This window comes from Hyperoodon ampullatus (genome assembly GCF_949752795.1).
Source record: "Hyperoodon ampullatus genome assembly, chromosome: 1".
In the NCBI taxonomy this organism is placed as follows: domain Eukaryota; kingdom Metazoa; phylum Chordata; class Mammalia; order Artiodactyla; family Ziphiidae; genus Hyperoodon; species Hyperoodon ampullatus.
Window position 1 is genome coordinate 183,266,559 of NC_136914.1, and position 15,801 is coordinate 183,282,359.

Sequence of the window (15,801 nt, forward strand, 5' to 3'; positions counted from 1 at the left end):
TGGTGCACAGGCTTCTCATTTTGATGGCTTCTCTTGTTGCAGAGCACAGGCTGTAGGCACGTGGGCTTCAGTAGTTGTGGCTCGCAGGCTCTAGAGCACAGGCTCAGTAGTTGTGGCACACGGGCTTAGTTGCTCCACGGCATGCGGGATCTTCCCGGACCAGGGCTCAAACCCGTGTCCCCTGCATTGGCAGGCGGAGTCTTAACCACTGCGCCACCAGGGAAGCCCATTGCTGTTCTTTTTTTTTTTTTTTTTTTTTTTTTTTGGTGGTACGCGGGCTTCCCACTGCTGCGGCCTCTCCCGTTGCGGAGCACAGGCTCCGGACGCGCAGGCCCAGCGGCCATGGCTCACGGGCCCAGCCGCTCCGCGGCATGCGGGATCCTCCCAGACCGGGGCACGAGCCTGCGTCCCCTGCATCGGCAGGCGGACTCGCAACCACTGCGCCACCAGGGAAGCCCTTGCTGTTCTTTTTTACTTGCTTATTCTCATCAAACTGGACTGGATGGAGTCAGAACTGTTGAGCCCTGCTTGCTCTGCCCCTTGCCTCCCCCATTTGTGCTCTACATCTTCCTTGGCCTCCCCAGCCAACCCCAGTGTTATAGCCTGCCCAGAGTCAGTGATCTTCCGTGGGAGTCACAGCCTAGATTGATTTAATACCAAGAAAAAAAAGTCATGACATTGGTAGGGAAGATGATACTAAGGAATTTTAAAATGGCTCTTTTAGGAAAATCAGTTTAAAAAAATTTTTTTTATTGGGGTATAGTTGTTTTACAGTGTTGTGTTAGTTTCTACTATACAGCGAAGTGGATTTCCCTGTGCTATACAGCAGGTTCTCATTAGTTATCTATTTTATGTATATTAGTGTATATACGTCAGTCCCAATCTTCCAATTCATCCCACCCCTGCCTTTCCCCCCTTGGTGTCCATACGTTTGTTCTCTACATCTGTGTGTCTGTTTCTGCCTTGCACACGGGTTCATCTGTACCATTTTTCTAGATTCCACATATGTGCGTTAATACATGATATTTGTTTTTAGGAAAAATGAGTTTTAAAATTCTCCTATTAGCTGTATATTGTATTGCGCATATTTTAGGAAGGTGCATTTAACAAGGAAAGTTGTTTTCTCTGTTGAAATGTTATCTCTCTGTTTCTCATTTTAGCGTCTTCATCCTCCAAACCTGGAAAGAAAATCCCAGCAGGAGCTGTTTCTGTATTTTTAGGTATCATAACTTAGAGTTTGTTTTTAAAAAGTATGTACCTGTCGTTTTGTCATTTTTAAGATTGTCATCTTCAAAGGACTGACTGGGGAGGAGAGTATGAAGAACTACAGAGGCATCGAAGAGTGAGAGCTCACTTAACCTGTGTTAGCTCATATTACCTTAGAAATCAGTGGCCTTGGACTTTTTTCGGTCTGAGTGATCAGTTGATTCTGCACTGTGGGACATTCTATATCAGTAAAGGATGGAGGTTGTTGGGTCCTGTTAATGTGTTTTGTGGATGAACTGAAACTACAAGTTCTTGGTGGTGGTACTATTTTTTTCTTTTCCCCCTCCTGTAAAGTCAGGATGTGCACCCACCCTGGCTCACAGCTGGTTTGTCTTGTCCCTCCACCCACAGGGGACACTGATGTGTTTGGTGCCACCTGTGCTCCGTCACTGAAGGAGGCCCAGAAGCCCGAGCAGCCCACTCCAGGGAAAAGCTCGTACCTCCCAGCACCTGCTGGCCTCTTTGATGATGACGACGATGATGATGACTTTTTTGCAGCATCCCGTAGCAAACCTCCCAAGACAGGTACTGCTCCATCTTCCGTTTCTGGGAATTTAGCCAAATAAAGAATGTTGACCTAGGGGAGTTCCCTGGTGGTCTAGTGGTTGGGATTCCAGGCTTTCATTGCTGTGGCCCAGGTTCAATCCCTGGTCAGGGAACTGAGATCCTACAAGCCGTGTGGTGCAGACAAATAAAAAAAAAAAAAGAAAAAAAAATGTTGACCTAGAAAGGCATGAAGTTCATCTAGTTCCTTATCTCTTGCAGTGCCAGAATCCCTCCTCAAGCGTTCCTGTCAGAGTTGTCTCATCTCTACTTAGATAGTTATGGTGCCTTTTTGATGGGGACTTTTTTGAGGTCTTTTTGAGGTCTGACCTTTTTGAGGTCTGTATTTTATGGACCAATTTTTCCTGCTTTGGAAACTAATTACTAGGATTATCTTTCTTATTTAGAGAGAAATCTGTTCCCCTCTAATATCTGCCCAAGATGCTAGTTTTGACCTTTTCAATTAGAGAGAAAGTTTTAATCACACTTTCTTCCAGAGTCCTTAGGAAAATACATGAGCATGAGCAGAACGTTTGTGCTAGCTGTTTAGTTCCCAGCTTCTCCGTTCTGTACCAGAAAGCCCAGGTGACCTTGACTTCCCCTTCTGTAACAGGGTTTTTAGCTCCTTGGCCACTTCGGCACTCTCCTTTCTTCTCCCCTCAAATTTCAGCCAGCTTGTTCATGAAGTCACTCCTCTGAATCAGTTGTTATTTAATGAGCAGATGTCTCTCCCAGGACTCTTGTCAAAATGCATATTCTGATTCACTGGGTTTAGGGTGGGGCCTGCGATTCTGCATTTCTGACAGGCTCCCTGGTAGGCAGAGATTGCTTGTCCATGGGTTGCACTTGGAGTAGCAAAGGATTGGGTTTATTGGTTGTCTTTCTAGAAAAGAAGGGTAGACCACTGAGGTGCACACAACTTCCAGCAACAAAGGGCTTTTTCTCCTAAGGACTAGGTGGACCAGGAAGCATCGAGAAGCAGGGTCTCTGGACTTAGCTCCTTTTCCAGCAGTAGGTGTGAAAGTAAAGACAGCAGCAAAAATGCGAGGGAAGTAATAGCCGGGTTTTAGAAAGAGTGCAAACTGGACACATACTACGCTCACATCTAGGCCTACTGAAATGACAGTGAATAAGGGAGTAAGTGCCTCTCGTGGCTTGGAAGGGCTCTCACTTGGTGGGATTAACTGATTTGGAATCACAAGTAAGTTGGTGCCGCTTTCCTTGACAGCTGCTGTTCTCTTGGGACATGCGTGAGTCAGTGCCCTATTTCAGTGACACACAGCTCATTCAGAGCAGCCATGCTTGTGGTAGCGAAAGGTTGGAATCCCCCCAAATATTCATCTGTAGGGCAAATTATGGTCCTTCCATTTAGTGGAATTTTGTGAAGCTGTGAGAAAGAGTGAGTTTTATGTGTGTTGACATGGGAAGATACCCTAGGTACATTGAGTGAAAAATGCAAATCATAAGACACATTCTTCAAATTGTGTTATTTATTATTTAGCCATATTTGCGAATAACTAGAGTTAACATGTTAGTATATCTTTTGTGGAAATTAGAAGCATGTATATCAAACTGTTCCTGCTGGCCTTGTTTGGGTTGGCAGGTGGGATTATGTGGGAGGTTTCAGTTTTTGCTCTTATATGCCTCTGTATAGTTTGACTTTTTATTTTTCTAAATTTTAAAAAAAGATTATTTATTTTTATTTATTTACTTATTATTTTTTTTTGGTGCATTGGGTCTTAGTTGCGGCACGTGGGATCTTCATTGAGGCATGCGGGATCTTTTGTTGTGGCGCGTGGGCTTCTCTCTAGTTGTGGCATGCAGGTTTTCTCTTCTCTAGTTGTGGCACGCAGGCTCTGGGCCCTGTAGTTGTGGCGCGTGGGCTCCAGGGTGCGTTGGTTCTGTAATTTGCGGCTCTCTTGTTGAGGTGCGTGAGCTCAATAGTTGTGGCGTGCAGGCTCAGTTACCCCGCGGCGTGTAGGATCTTAGTTCCCTGATCAGGGATCGAACGCACGTCCCCTGCATTGTAAGGCGGATTCTTTACCACTGGACCACCAGGGAAGTCCCAGTTTAACTTTTTAAAAGCAGGAGCCAACTGTCACTTCTCAGATTCCTAGAGCGGTTGACTCTTAAATGATCTTTCTTTCTGTAGGTCTCTTTTTGCCCTTTATGCCAGTCCAAACTACTCCAAGCATAAGGTACTGCTGCTTGGATAAGGGTGTAAGCCAGATGGTTAAACTGTCTGTCCTGCGTTTCATTGGAGCAGCTGTTGTGTTCTTTGAAAAATTCCAGTCTAGGCCACTTAATATTTCTTTGTAACGAATCAAGCAATAACATACTTTTTCTGTTTATTCTTTGGGAGGAAAGAATTTTTTCTTTTTTTTTTTTTTTTGCGGTACGTGGGCCTCTCACTGTTGTGTCCCCTCCCGTTGCGGAGCACAGGCTCCGGACGCGCAGGCTCAGTGGCCATGGCTCACGGGCCTAGCCACTCCGCGGCACGTGGGATCTTCCCAGACTGGGGCACGAACCTGTGTCCCCTGCATTGGCAGGCGGACTCTCAACCACTGCGCCACCAGGGAAGCCCTGGGAGAAAAGAATTTTTAATCTGTGAATTTCGTGGTGGGATTTTTGACCTCCGTGTAATTTTATGCTGTGGTCTCTTTCTAAAGACAAAGTCAAATCCACTGCCATTATCTTTGACGATGAGGAAGGAGATTTGTTCAAAGAAAAAGCGGCAGCTTTGCCAGAGGCTACTGTAAGTCAGAGAGATGAAAATAAAGAAAGAGCAGAAAAAAAGGTGAGCAGGAGGGAAGACTAAACACGGGAGTGTAGATTTGGGGCATCTTGTTAATTCACTGGAACCCAGAGGGAAGTATTGTTCCTTTCAAGTGTATAGCAGACTTCAAACGTACAGAGAGTTGAAAGAATACAACAAACACCCAAATAGCTAGCACCTAGATTCAGCAGTTGTTGCATTTTGCCTTCCTCGGTGGTCTTAACCTCCACTGGTGATCTTTTCCTGAACCAGTTATCATGTTGGGTGGCGGGGAAAACAGAAGAATGTGGTTCTACTTCTACCATTTCTTCTATGTTAATTAGCTGGCATTCTTCTGAACAGAAGAGCTTTCTCTCCTCCTTCTTTCCTGCTTTTTTAGTATCACTATAGGATCATAGATTCGCTATTCGACATGTTATGATCCATTAACATCGTAATTCAAATTGATCTGTATTTGGCCAATAGGCTGCGTCTCCATCAGTCTTTAAGCTCTTCTGGCTGCTGTCCCCTCCTTGCTATCCTGAACAGCCTGAAACCCTGACCATCTCTGCCTCTGACCACCTAGGTGCCAGCATTCAGAACCCAGCAGGCTCCTAGGATGCCCACCTTAGGTTCCAGCTTAGGTACATGTCCCACTTGTGCACTGTATGAGGCAGGCAGTCTGTCCTACCCTGATCCCCCAGATGTGCCCTCTGCTTTATCTTGTTCTTCTCTTTTCTCATAGTTCCCTTTGCCTGGAGTGTTCTTGCTTCTACCATCTCCCATATCCAGGTCCTGTCTGTCCTGAGAAATTTACTTTACAAGGACTGTTTCTTCTTTCATTCCTAGCATATACCAATTTTTAAATTCTTTCCCATGGTACTTCTCTTTTTGCATTAATTCTTTATATGCACTTGATACATGTCCAAGGTCCATGATGTTTTTATTCCCCTGCTGCATGGCCTGGGACCTTATCCTAGCAGAGATTCAGGACATCTTTTGAATGAATAAGTGAATGAACCCTCATTTTCAGGTGTCTGGCTTGTTAACTCTCAATTTTTTTTTTTCCAACAAAGGTTACCCTCCCTTCCAGCAAAAATCTCAAGGCCTTGTCAGAAACAAAAACTCACAAAGGTTTATTTTCAGATGAGGATGACTCTGAGGTAAGGAATTCATTCTTTTTCTTAGTTCTGGGAAATAGTTCATGGATATGACGTTGGAAAGTATTTCTGATTCAGGGTGTTCTCAGTAGAGGTATAAGGCTTATTAAGTACTTTAGTTCTTTCGTTGAAAATAATGTTTTGAGAACACATGGTCTATAGAAAGCAACATGTATACAATACTTTCACTGTTGGGTTTGAATCCAGTGAATCTCCTGGGAGGAAAATTCAGGATACTTATATTTTAGGCTATTAATTGATCCATAATGTAATGAGGTGCTTGTACGAGAACAGAAATCAACACACTGCTTCCTCTTTCAGTAGTCTCACTAAACAGTGGGCATAGACTGTTAACAGTTTGTGGGCTGGCACTGCTTTGCAGACAGCCTCAGTCCTCCAGGGCCCTGCCTAGAAGCACCTTTCCAGTGACGCAGGGACAACTCTCAGAAGCGTTACTGCTTTTTCTGGCTTCCACAGGCCTTGATCCTTTTAGAGCTAACTTTAGGCCAGGCTTTTAAGGGATCGGAGACCTATCTGAGAATGTGTAATGGGCAGTAATCAATCCCCTTCACAGAGAAAGGTGGGAACAAGGCAGAAATTTATATGTAATTTCAAGAAATTACAAACTCTGGGTTAAGCTCTTGTGGTTATTTTGCACTTATAGCCAGGATGAGCATACAACTCTTTGGAGGTAGAGTGATCACTGTTGATGGAAATAAAATCTTGAGGCTTATATTTCATTGGTGGCCAGTGTGCAGAAGATTGGAATTAAGCGAAGTCCAGTTAAGCCAAACTCCTGACACATAAGTAGAGCATGATGGGGCCTCACACTCTGGTCTTATCCTACACTCTTCGCTTCTTCATCATCACACACCGAGGCACTTTGAGATCTTTGGGCTGGCTTTTGCCCCTCTGGGAGTGCTCTTCCCAGAATTGGATAGCCCACTTCCTCACTTTTTCCAGTTCCCTGCGAGGTCTCCTGCGACAGCCCTTTGCACAATAGCAAGCCCGCCAGCACACATCACACTGTGCTCCTTAGCCCCTCTTCTGTTTTATTGTCCCCACAGTATGTATTGCCATGTGACACTTCATGTCTGCTTGTTCACTGTCTATGTCCCAGCTAGAGTAAGCTCCATGAGGGCAGGACGGTGTGTTTCCTGCTTGTGTCCTTAACACCTAGACTAGTGTTTGGTATTGGGACAGTTGACTAAGTGAAAAAACCAAATGTGAGCAATTTCAGTGACTCAAAAGGTGTTCTGATTATTTATTACTATGAAACAGATCACTCCAAAACTTTGTGGCTTAAAACACCAATAAGTTTTATTACCTCTTATGGTTGTAGAAGTTGACTGGGCTCAGCCAGGCATTTTTCACTTAGGGTCTCTCATGTGGTTCCAGTCTGAAGGTGACCAGGCTGAGAGTCATCTCACTCATGTGTCTGGTGCCTGGGTGGGAAAGACTCGAACAGCTGGGAGCTCGGACCTCTTGGGAGGTCCCTCTCTGTCTCTGTGTGGTCTCCCAGCATGGCAGCTTCAGGGAAGCTGGACTTCTTAGGGTGTTGCCTCAAGGCTTCAAAGTGAGATCCCCAAGAGAGCTGCACAGAGGCTGTACAGGTGTACCTGGGAGATACCGCGGGTTTGGTTCCAGACACCATAATAAAACGAGTATCTCAGTAAAGTGAGTCACATGAATTTTTTGGTTTCCCAGTGTATATAAAAGCTACGTTTATACTATACTGTAGTCTATTAAGTGTGCAATAGCATTATGTCTAAAAAATGTATATACCTTAATTAAAAAATACTTTATTGCTAAAAAGTGCTAACCATCATCTGAGCCTTCAGCAAGTCATAATCTTTGCTGGTGGAGGGTTTGAAATAGTTCAAGAATTACCAAAATTTGACAGAGAAACAAAGTGAGCAAATGCTGTAGGAAAAATATCGTTGACAGACTTGCTTGAGACAGGGTTGCCACAAACTTTGAATCTGTGGAAAATGCAATATCTGCGAAGCACAATAAAGTGAAGCACCATAAAATGAGGTATGTCTGTACTGTTTTTTGTAACCTAGCCTCAGAAGTCAGCATTGTCACTTCTACCAAGTTCTGTTGGTTGAGGCAGTACAAAGGCCTGCCCAAGTTCAAGGGCAGGGGACACCAACTCCACTTCCTGATGGTAGGAGTGTAAATGAATTTGCAGACAGGTTTAAATCCACCACCACAGGCTTTGTCCCATGTGTACCATCACAGATTGTTTTTATTGGATATTGTCGAGGTTTTTAGGCAAGGAGAAGTAAAACAATGCAGTCTAGGAAGAGCTTTGGACCAAAAGGATTGAATATTTACTCCTCCCTTTATATCTCAAGTGTGGAGCTAAAGTTTACCTTGTGGAATCATTTTGGGGAGGTGTTTAAGGTAATGGAAAGCCTTTTTTTCCCCCTAACACCAAGGAAGATATTAGTCAAGGGTCCATGGAAAGTCTTTTTTTTTCCCTAATACCAAGGAAGATATTAGTCAAGGGTCCAAAACAGTGATGTTGAAATTTGTTTTTGTTCTTTGTTTTGGTTTACTACGACTTTTTTTTTTTTTTTTTAAACACAGTCCTTTCTTTAAGTGAAATGTTGCCAATGCTTAAAATGCAGGAGAGGCATGGGAAGCCTGGGACTCCCCCTGTGTGTCCCCTTCTACCCAAACAGACCATGGGGACTCCATGGGGCCTAGGCAAAAACCACTGGGCTGAGTGGAGCTCTTCTCAGTTAATGAAGTCATTAACTCCATATTTGAGTAGACATTGATTCCATGATAAAAAAAAAAATTATCCAGAGAGGTCTTAGAAACTATGTTCTTGTCCTATTTGCCTGTCTCTTGTGTACTGAAGTTTCTCATCCTGAGGGAATAGTTATCCTATTTCATGTTTCTGATTCATGCAACTCAGTTTGCAGATCTTTCTTTGCATTATAGGCTGGCATTTTATAACATTTTGGAAATTTCTTCAGAATCTACCAGATCTTTCTCTAATTTGCAACATTTCCTAGCTGCCGTTCAAGAACGCCAAACATTTTAAAGTTAAAATTGAATTTGTATTTATTTAAAAGAAATCATATCATACTCTTATTATAGGAAAGAGGATATAACTAAATAAAACAGAGTCGTAGATCCAGTAATTTGTTAATCTAGCTTCTATTTCCATTATTAAATCTGTTTAATCTCTCTGATTCTCTGGACAGAAAAAGGAAGTTATTTTTTTAAGCATGGTAGGAAGTTGATTGGAAAAATTTCCCCTGCCTTAATCATCCAGGTGAGAGTATCAAAACCTCTGGGTTCCAGTGATGCCACGTGGAGTTACATGTGGGTCTCTTCCTTCTCACCTGCACACAGTGAGGATGGACTGATGTGTGTTCCCCGAGGACTGTGTCAGCGAGCTTCCCTCTCTGACAAAGAGACCTGGATGCACGGCAGCCATCATGTCATAAACTTTAGTGTTTTATATCTGATACTTCAAAAACTGGTATATTTTATTAACCAGGAACTTTAATCTTGATCCAACAGGATTTGTTTTCTTCTCAAAGTGTGAGTAAGTCGAAAGATGCATCTCTCCTGCCTAACAAACTCCCCACCTCGGTCTCGCTTTTCGATGATGAAGATGAAGAGGTAAACATTGTTACTGCAACACAACATAATCAAGTTTTCCATTAGTAGAAAACCACTGCTGATGTAGCTTTATAACCAGAGGCTCATACAGTAGAACAAGGTGATAGGGAAGCAGTCAAGCTTTCTGAGGCTTATATAACAAAAACATTTCAGTTTTTATTTCAGTGACTCCTTTCTTAAGTTCTCTTAACTGTACAATGGGCAGGGCCTTAGATTTCTTGACCCAGCTCTATGCAAGGCTTTGTAGGTTTCATTTTTAAAATCTTCCTTTAAGAAATACTTTTTAGGGGATGGAACCCAATGATCTACAAGAACGTCTTGGATAAAGTGGGAGTGGAGGGGAGAAGGCAACCATGTCCTCATCTTGCTTCTCTTTCCCACGCTGGATGAGAGCAAAGTGGGAGAAAGAAATGAGAGGGAAGACCAACCAAACCTTTGCTCTTATGCAGTATTGTGTGGTGGCTGAGCTCATGGGCTTTGGCATCAGAGCCCTGTGTTCATATCCTAGTTCCACCACATGCAAATCAGGGACCTTGGGCAAGTAACTTAACGTTTCTGAATCTCATCTCACTTCATAGTATATAGGGTCATTGTGGCAGCTAAAACAGCTAATGCACAGCCATTGGCACAGTGCCTGGCACATAGTAAGTGCATAGTAAATGTTAGCTCTGTCATTCATATCCCCAGTGAGTGCCAGTTCATTAGTCTCACGGCCTTTCCTACCTTCCCACACTTTCCTTAAAGACTCCCTTTATCCAGTCTTTACACTTCAGGACTGTTCACCTGCTGTAGTATGTTGTTAAGAGTGTTTTTCTGTCTAACTTGGGCTCGGGCCAAGTTCTATGGTTTTGTTCCCTTTACCTAAATAAAAGTACCTTAATAGGTACTTTGGGAATGCCGTTGAACCTATAAGGATCAGCTCTTACTAGGCCAGTGATTTTATTTAGTAAATTATTTCTTAAGTTTGTATTGTCCCTTTGATATTAATCAGAAACTCAAGTCATTCTTTCCCTCTGTCCCAGGTGTGTGTCTTCCATAAATGTGAAAGAGTAGAGAAAGCTCCCTGTATCTTTCTCTTTATGCATTGGTCTGGTTTCTAATTCATAGAGAGAAAGGTGCAGGCTGCTGGCTGCCGCAGGGGGCTGTACTGCTCTCAGGACAATTGCAGGCTCTGGACCTTCCCTAATGAGCATAGCGGGCCCGCCCACAGCAGGACTGGGCGGGGCCAGGTTCCCTCTTATTTCTATGACTGTCCTCACATTATTCCCTTTCCTGCTTCCTCCCAGGTGTTCCGCCTTTGAATTTTATGGTATCTTTTTCCCTTCTATGGATGAATATAGTTAGAGAAGGTTGTAGGCTGTTGTTGTAGGATTTATACATAAGTGAGAAGTGGCATTTACTAGTATTGTGTGATTTTTTTTCCCCCAAAAGGTGTTATATATCTTCTTCACTTGACTGGAGACTTATTCTCTACTAATTTGACATGAGAGAATGTCTTCAGTTTTTTGTTTGATGTGTTCAAAGTTGTCATACTCTTCTGCCATTTGTTTTTCTAGGATAATCTTTTTGGGGCTACAGCTGCTAAGAAGCAGTCATCATCTCTACTAACTCAGAGCCAAGAGAAAACAAAACCCTCTGAGCTTTCCAAAAAGAAAGCATCTGCTTTATTGTTCAGCAGTGATGAGGAGGTGGGTTGAAAGTTATTTTCTAGAGAAGAGTAGGAGGTGGTTTGATGGATTTAAGAGTTACAGCTGTCCTAAACCTTTTCTTTTTCTGCCTATTTAGATCTAGTGAAGTTCGGTCACCAAAGACTATGTTCACAAGACTGTCTATTCTTGAAGAAAGATATTTATTGTAGTATATTAAAGATTAATCTTTTCAAAATGCTTAGGAATAAAATAAGTATCACCCTCAAATTATAATATATGCTAATTCAAATGAGTTAGGCCTTATTTTATTTTTTTTTAAACACCATTATTGGAGTATAATTGCTTTACGATGGTGTGTTAGTTTCTCCTGTACAACAAAGTGAATCAGCTGTATGTATACATATATCCCCATATCCCCTCCCTCTTGCATCTCCCTCCCACCCTCCTACCCCTCTAGGTGGACACAAAGCACCAAGCTGATCTCCCTGCGCCATGTGGCTGCTTCCCACTAGCTATCTATTTTACATTTGGTAGTGTATATATGTCCATGCCACTCTCTCACTTCATCCCAGCTTACCCTTCCCCCTCCCCATGTCCTCAAGTCCATTCTCTACATCTGCACCTTTATTCCTGTCCTGCCCTTAGGTTCGTCAGAACCAATATTATTTTTTTAGATTCCATATATATGTGTTAGCATACGGTATTTGTTTTTCTCTTTCTGACTTGCTTCATTCTGTATGACAGTCTGTAGGTCCATCCACCTCACAGCAAATAACTCAATTTCGTTCCTTTTTATGGTTGAGTAATATTCCATTGTATATATTTGCCACATCTTCTTTATCCATTCATCTGTTGATGGACACTTAGGTTGCTTCCATGTCCTGGCTATTGTAAATAGAGCTGCAATGAACACTGTGGTACATGTATCGTTTTGAATTATGGTTTTCTTAGGGTATATGCCCAGTAGTGACATTGCTGGGTCGTATGGTAGTTCTATTTTTAGTTTTTTAAGGAACCTCCACACTGTTCTCCATAGTGGCTGTATCAATATACATTCCCACCAACAGTGCAAGAGTGTTCCCTTTTCTCCACACCCTCTCTAGCATTTATTGTTTGTAGATATTTTGATGATGGCCACTCTGACTGGTGTGAGGTGATACCTCATTTTAGTTTTGATTTGCATTTCTCTAATGATTAGTGATGTTAAGCATCCTTTCATGTGTTTGTTGGCAATCTGTATATCTCCATTGGCGAAATGTCTATTTAGGTCTTCTGCCCATTTTTGGATTGGGTTGTTTGTTTTTTTGCTATTGAGCTGCATGAGCTGCTTGTATATTTTGGAGATTAATCCTTTGTCAGTTGCTTCATTTGCAAATATTTTCTCCCATTCTGAGGGTTGTCTTTTCGTCTTGTTTATGGTTTCCTTTGCTGTGCAAAAGCTTTTAAGTTTCATTGGGTCCCATTTGTTTATTTTTGTTTTTATTTCCATTTCTCTAGGAGGTGGGTCAAAAAGAATCTTGCTCTGATTTATGTCATAGAGTGTTCTGCTATGTTTTCCTCTAAGAGTTTTATAGTATCTGGCCTTACATTTAGGTCTTTAATCCATTTTGAGTTTATTTTTGTGTATGGTGTTAGGGAGTGTTCTAATTTCATTCTTTTACATGTAGCTGTCCAGTTTTCCCAGCACTTTACTTTGTTAAATGATTGCTGTGCTTCATTAATCAAGAACGGTAGCTAGACAAGGTAGGAGTGGTCTATGCTCCTTTAATTCCTTTTTTATAAGAGTCTTAACAATGTTTCCATTTGCTATTCGGATATATATTAGCAGAGCCAATTGAGAATATAATTTAGCAGCTGTTCAGATTTAGCTGTACAGAAAAAGACTAAATATAATGATACTAAAAACTGTGAGCATTAAAAATCTTCCTATTTTATAATACTCTAACATTGTAGGTAAGTTATGAGGGTATGATGTAGGCAGATAAATGATAGATGTGTTCATTTTTTTTAATTGAAAGCAACTTAAAATGACACAACATAATTTGCTTTTTCTACTCAAATCTGTGAATTTATAATGGATTTTCCTTTTTTTTTTCTTTCTAGCATTCTTAGTGGGTTGTTCTCCCTATAGTAATGGCCAACCATCAGTTGAATTTTTTCTTCTGTAGTATTACTGTGGTTCAGGGAAAATAAAAATATTAGCTAAAGCAGGGAGCAAAAGTACTTGCAGAGTAAAGATAACCAGGGTTCTAGAACAGTGACTCAGCTTTGACTGCCCAGTGGGATCACTTGGAGAACTTTAGAGAGTACTGATACTGGCTTCCACCACTGGAGGTTCTGAATTAATTGATTTGGGGTATGGCCTGTTACTGGAGGTTTCTAAGGCTCTTTTGGGGATTCTAGCATGTGGTCGCTGTTGAGCACCCCTGCTCTAGGGGAGCACTTCTCAAACTATAACGTGTGAAGAAATCACCTGGACATACTGTGACAAATGCAGGTTCTGATTCAGAAAGTGGGGTAGAAATTCTGTATAACAGAAGCTGCTGCTTGTGGAACCCACTTTGATTTGCAAAGCTCTAGACTCCAGGACCACTTAGCAAGTACTCAGGAGATCCTTGGTTTGAAGGGGTGAGCATAGCCAGGTGGGGTTTCCTTAACTGCTTTTAAAGTCCAGATTCAGAATTTTGTGGTAAAAGGGTCGCTAGCAGCTTTCATTGTGTCTTGTTTACATTGCATGAGCTTTTTATACATTTTTTCCCCAGCTTGCTTTGGGATTTTTAAATTCAAATATCATTTTCCTCCAAAGTTGAGAGTTCTCGACTTTCTTTTCTTTTAAACATTCCTGTATCTTCTCATCCCCCCGTATAACTAATTTTGATCTCTAAAGTAGAGAAGTTCCCTTTTCCTAACACAGAACAGGACCATAGAGAGAGAAACACTGTGGCAGGTAGTGATGGAGGGAAACACCATAACGTCTGGGAGGTCAAAGAACCCAGCTGTCTAGATTTGAGTTCAATGAAAAGCCTTGGACATAAGCTTTCCTCGAAAGTGATACACTTAGTTTAAATACAAGTTAGTTTAACAAATGTGAATTTTATTTTACTCCTCAGGTTTCTTTTTTTTTTTTTTTTTTTTGTGGTACGTGGGCCTCTCACTGTTGTGGCCTCTCCCGTTGCGGAGCACAGGCTCCGGACGCGCAGGCTCAGCGGCCATGGCTCACAGGCCCAGCCGCTCCACGGCATGTGGGATCCTCCTGGACCGGGGCACGAACCCGCGTCCCCTGCATCGGCAGGCGGACTCTCAACCACTGCACCACCAGGGAAGCCCAATTCCTCAGGTTTCTTAATCTAAATGGCCAGAGGATTTTAACATATATTTTATCTTTTAAGGACCAGTGGAATATTACTGACTCACAGACCAACTCGGCATCTGACAAGTCTAAAGGAGAACTTAGGGACTCTGGGACCACCCAAGACCAGGAGATTAAGGCCGTGAAAAAGACTGGCCTCTTTGAGGAGGACAATGAGGATGATCTGTTTGCTATTGCTAAGGACAGGTGAGACAATCATTGTAAGAAATCATTTCATCAGTGTCTATGGTAATAGGTGAAGGTATTTGATGTGCAAGATGTCAGCTGCTGGAGGTGACATGCCGATCATTCATCACCTGGTAATCATATAAACGAGAATGTCTTTGATTTTCACTTGCAAGTTATTCTCCCCTGGTACTGGGAAATGTTTTTCTTCATGGATCCTTACCTAATTTCTTCTACTTATCTTTTTTTTTTTAACCTTAAAATACTATTTTTCTTAGTTTGTTAGGGGTTTAAGTACAGTTTGTTGTCTCTTTTGTTTTTTCCCTGGGATACCCTAAAGAATGTAAAGTTTTGTCCAAGTTACTTAAGTTTGTCATTTGGATAGAAATCTGCTCAGCATTGAGAAACATCCTGTTTAGTAAGATGGTTCTCTGCAGAGCTGTGCTGTATCACACCAGTTGCTGGTAACCCCTAGCTGGTCTTAGGTGCTCCTGCACGTTAATGCTTGGACTAAAGGGTGGCAGGTTATGTAGAGCAGTGGTCCCCAACCTTTTTGGCACCAGGGACCGGTTTTGTGGAAGACAATTTTTCCACGGACCAGGGGTGGTGAGCCGCAGATGTAACTTCGCTCGCTCGCCTGCCACTCACCTCCTGCTGTGAGGCCTGGTTCCTAACAGGCCCAGGACTGGTACCAGTCTGCGGCCCGGGGGTGGGGACCCCTGATGTAGAGTGAGCGTGGGCTGTGGTTGGTATTGTAATGTGCTGCAGATTAGCTGTGTATTCAGAATAACTCCCTTGAAAATATATGTATTTTTCTCTTGAGATCCTTAAACGATTACTTTGAAATTTAACTGAATGGTAGTAACATAAAGAGGCAATTGATTGGATGTGTAAACCCTATGCATTGGTGTGGTTAAGCTTTAATACTGAAATGATAGATTAAAAAATGTCTCATATTTCTGTCTCTGAATATTATGATCTCTTCAAATGTCACCATTTCTACTTTGGGCTCCATGACTTCACCCCTGGGTGTATCTTGGGCCTCTGGTTAAGAATGTAAGCTCTGGAATCGCAATACCTGATACTAAATTCTGGCCCTGCCAGTTGCTCTCTGAATAGCCTTGGACAAGTTACCTAACCTCTCTGAGCCTGAGTTTTCTCATCTGTTAAACAAAAATGATAATAGTGCTTCTCTCATAGGATCATTGAGAGGATTAAATGAAATCCCAATACGAAATGCTTAGCACA

General features: G+C 42.3%; 1 protein-coding gene across 16 annotated transcripts in view; it reads left to right on the forward strand.

Moving 5' to 3' along the window:
• The window catches only part of LOC307056054 (WASH complex subunit 2A-like), a gene marked incomplete at its 5' end in the record, with an annotated part of 57,126 nt that overhangs the window by 20,773 nt on the left and 20,552 nt on the right, over positions 1-15,801 (forward strand). For 15 of the 16 annotated variants that reach the window (XM_079708495.1, XM_079708497.1, XM_079708503.1 and 12 more), the window contains 7 exons: positions 1,161-1,220; positions 1,618-1,791; positions 4,479-4,606; positions 5,641-5,727; positions 9,268-9,369; positions 10,926-11,057; positions 14,408-14,574. In XM_079708495.1, coding sequence (XP_079564621.1) covers positions 1,161-1,220; positions 1,618-1,791; positions 4,479-4,606; positions 5,641-5,727; positions 9,268-9,369; positions 10,926-11,057; positions 14,408-14,574 — 850 coding nt within the window. The remainder of the gene's footprint in view (positions 1-1,160; positions 1,221-1,617; positions 1,792-4,478; positions 4,607-5,640; positions 5,728-9,267; positions 9,370-10,925; positions 11,058-14,407; positions 14,575-15,801) is intronic. The other variant, XM_079708506.1, reaches the window with a different exon arrangement.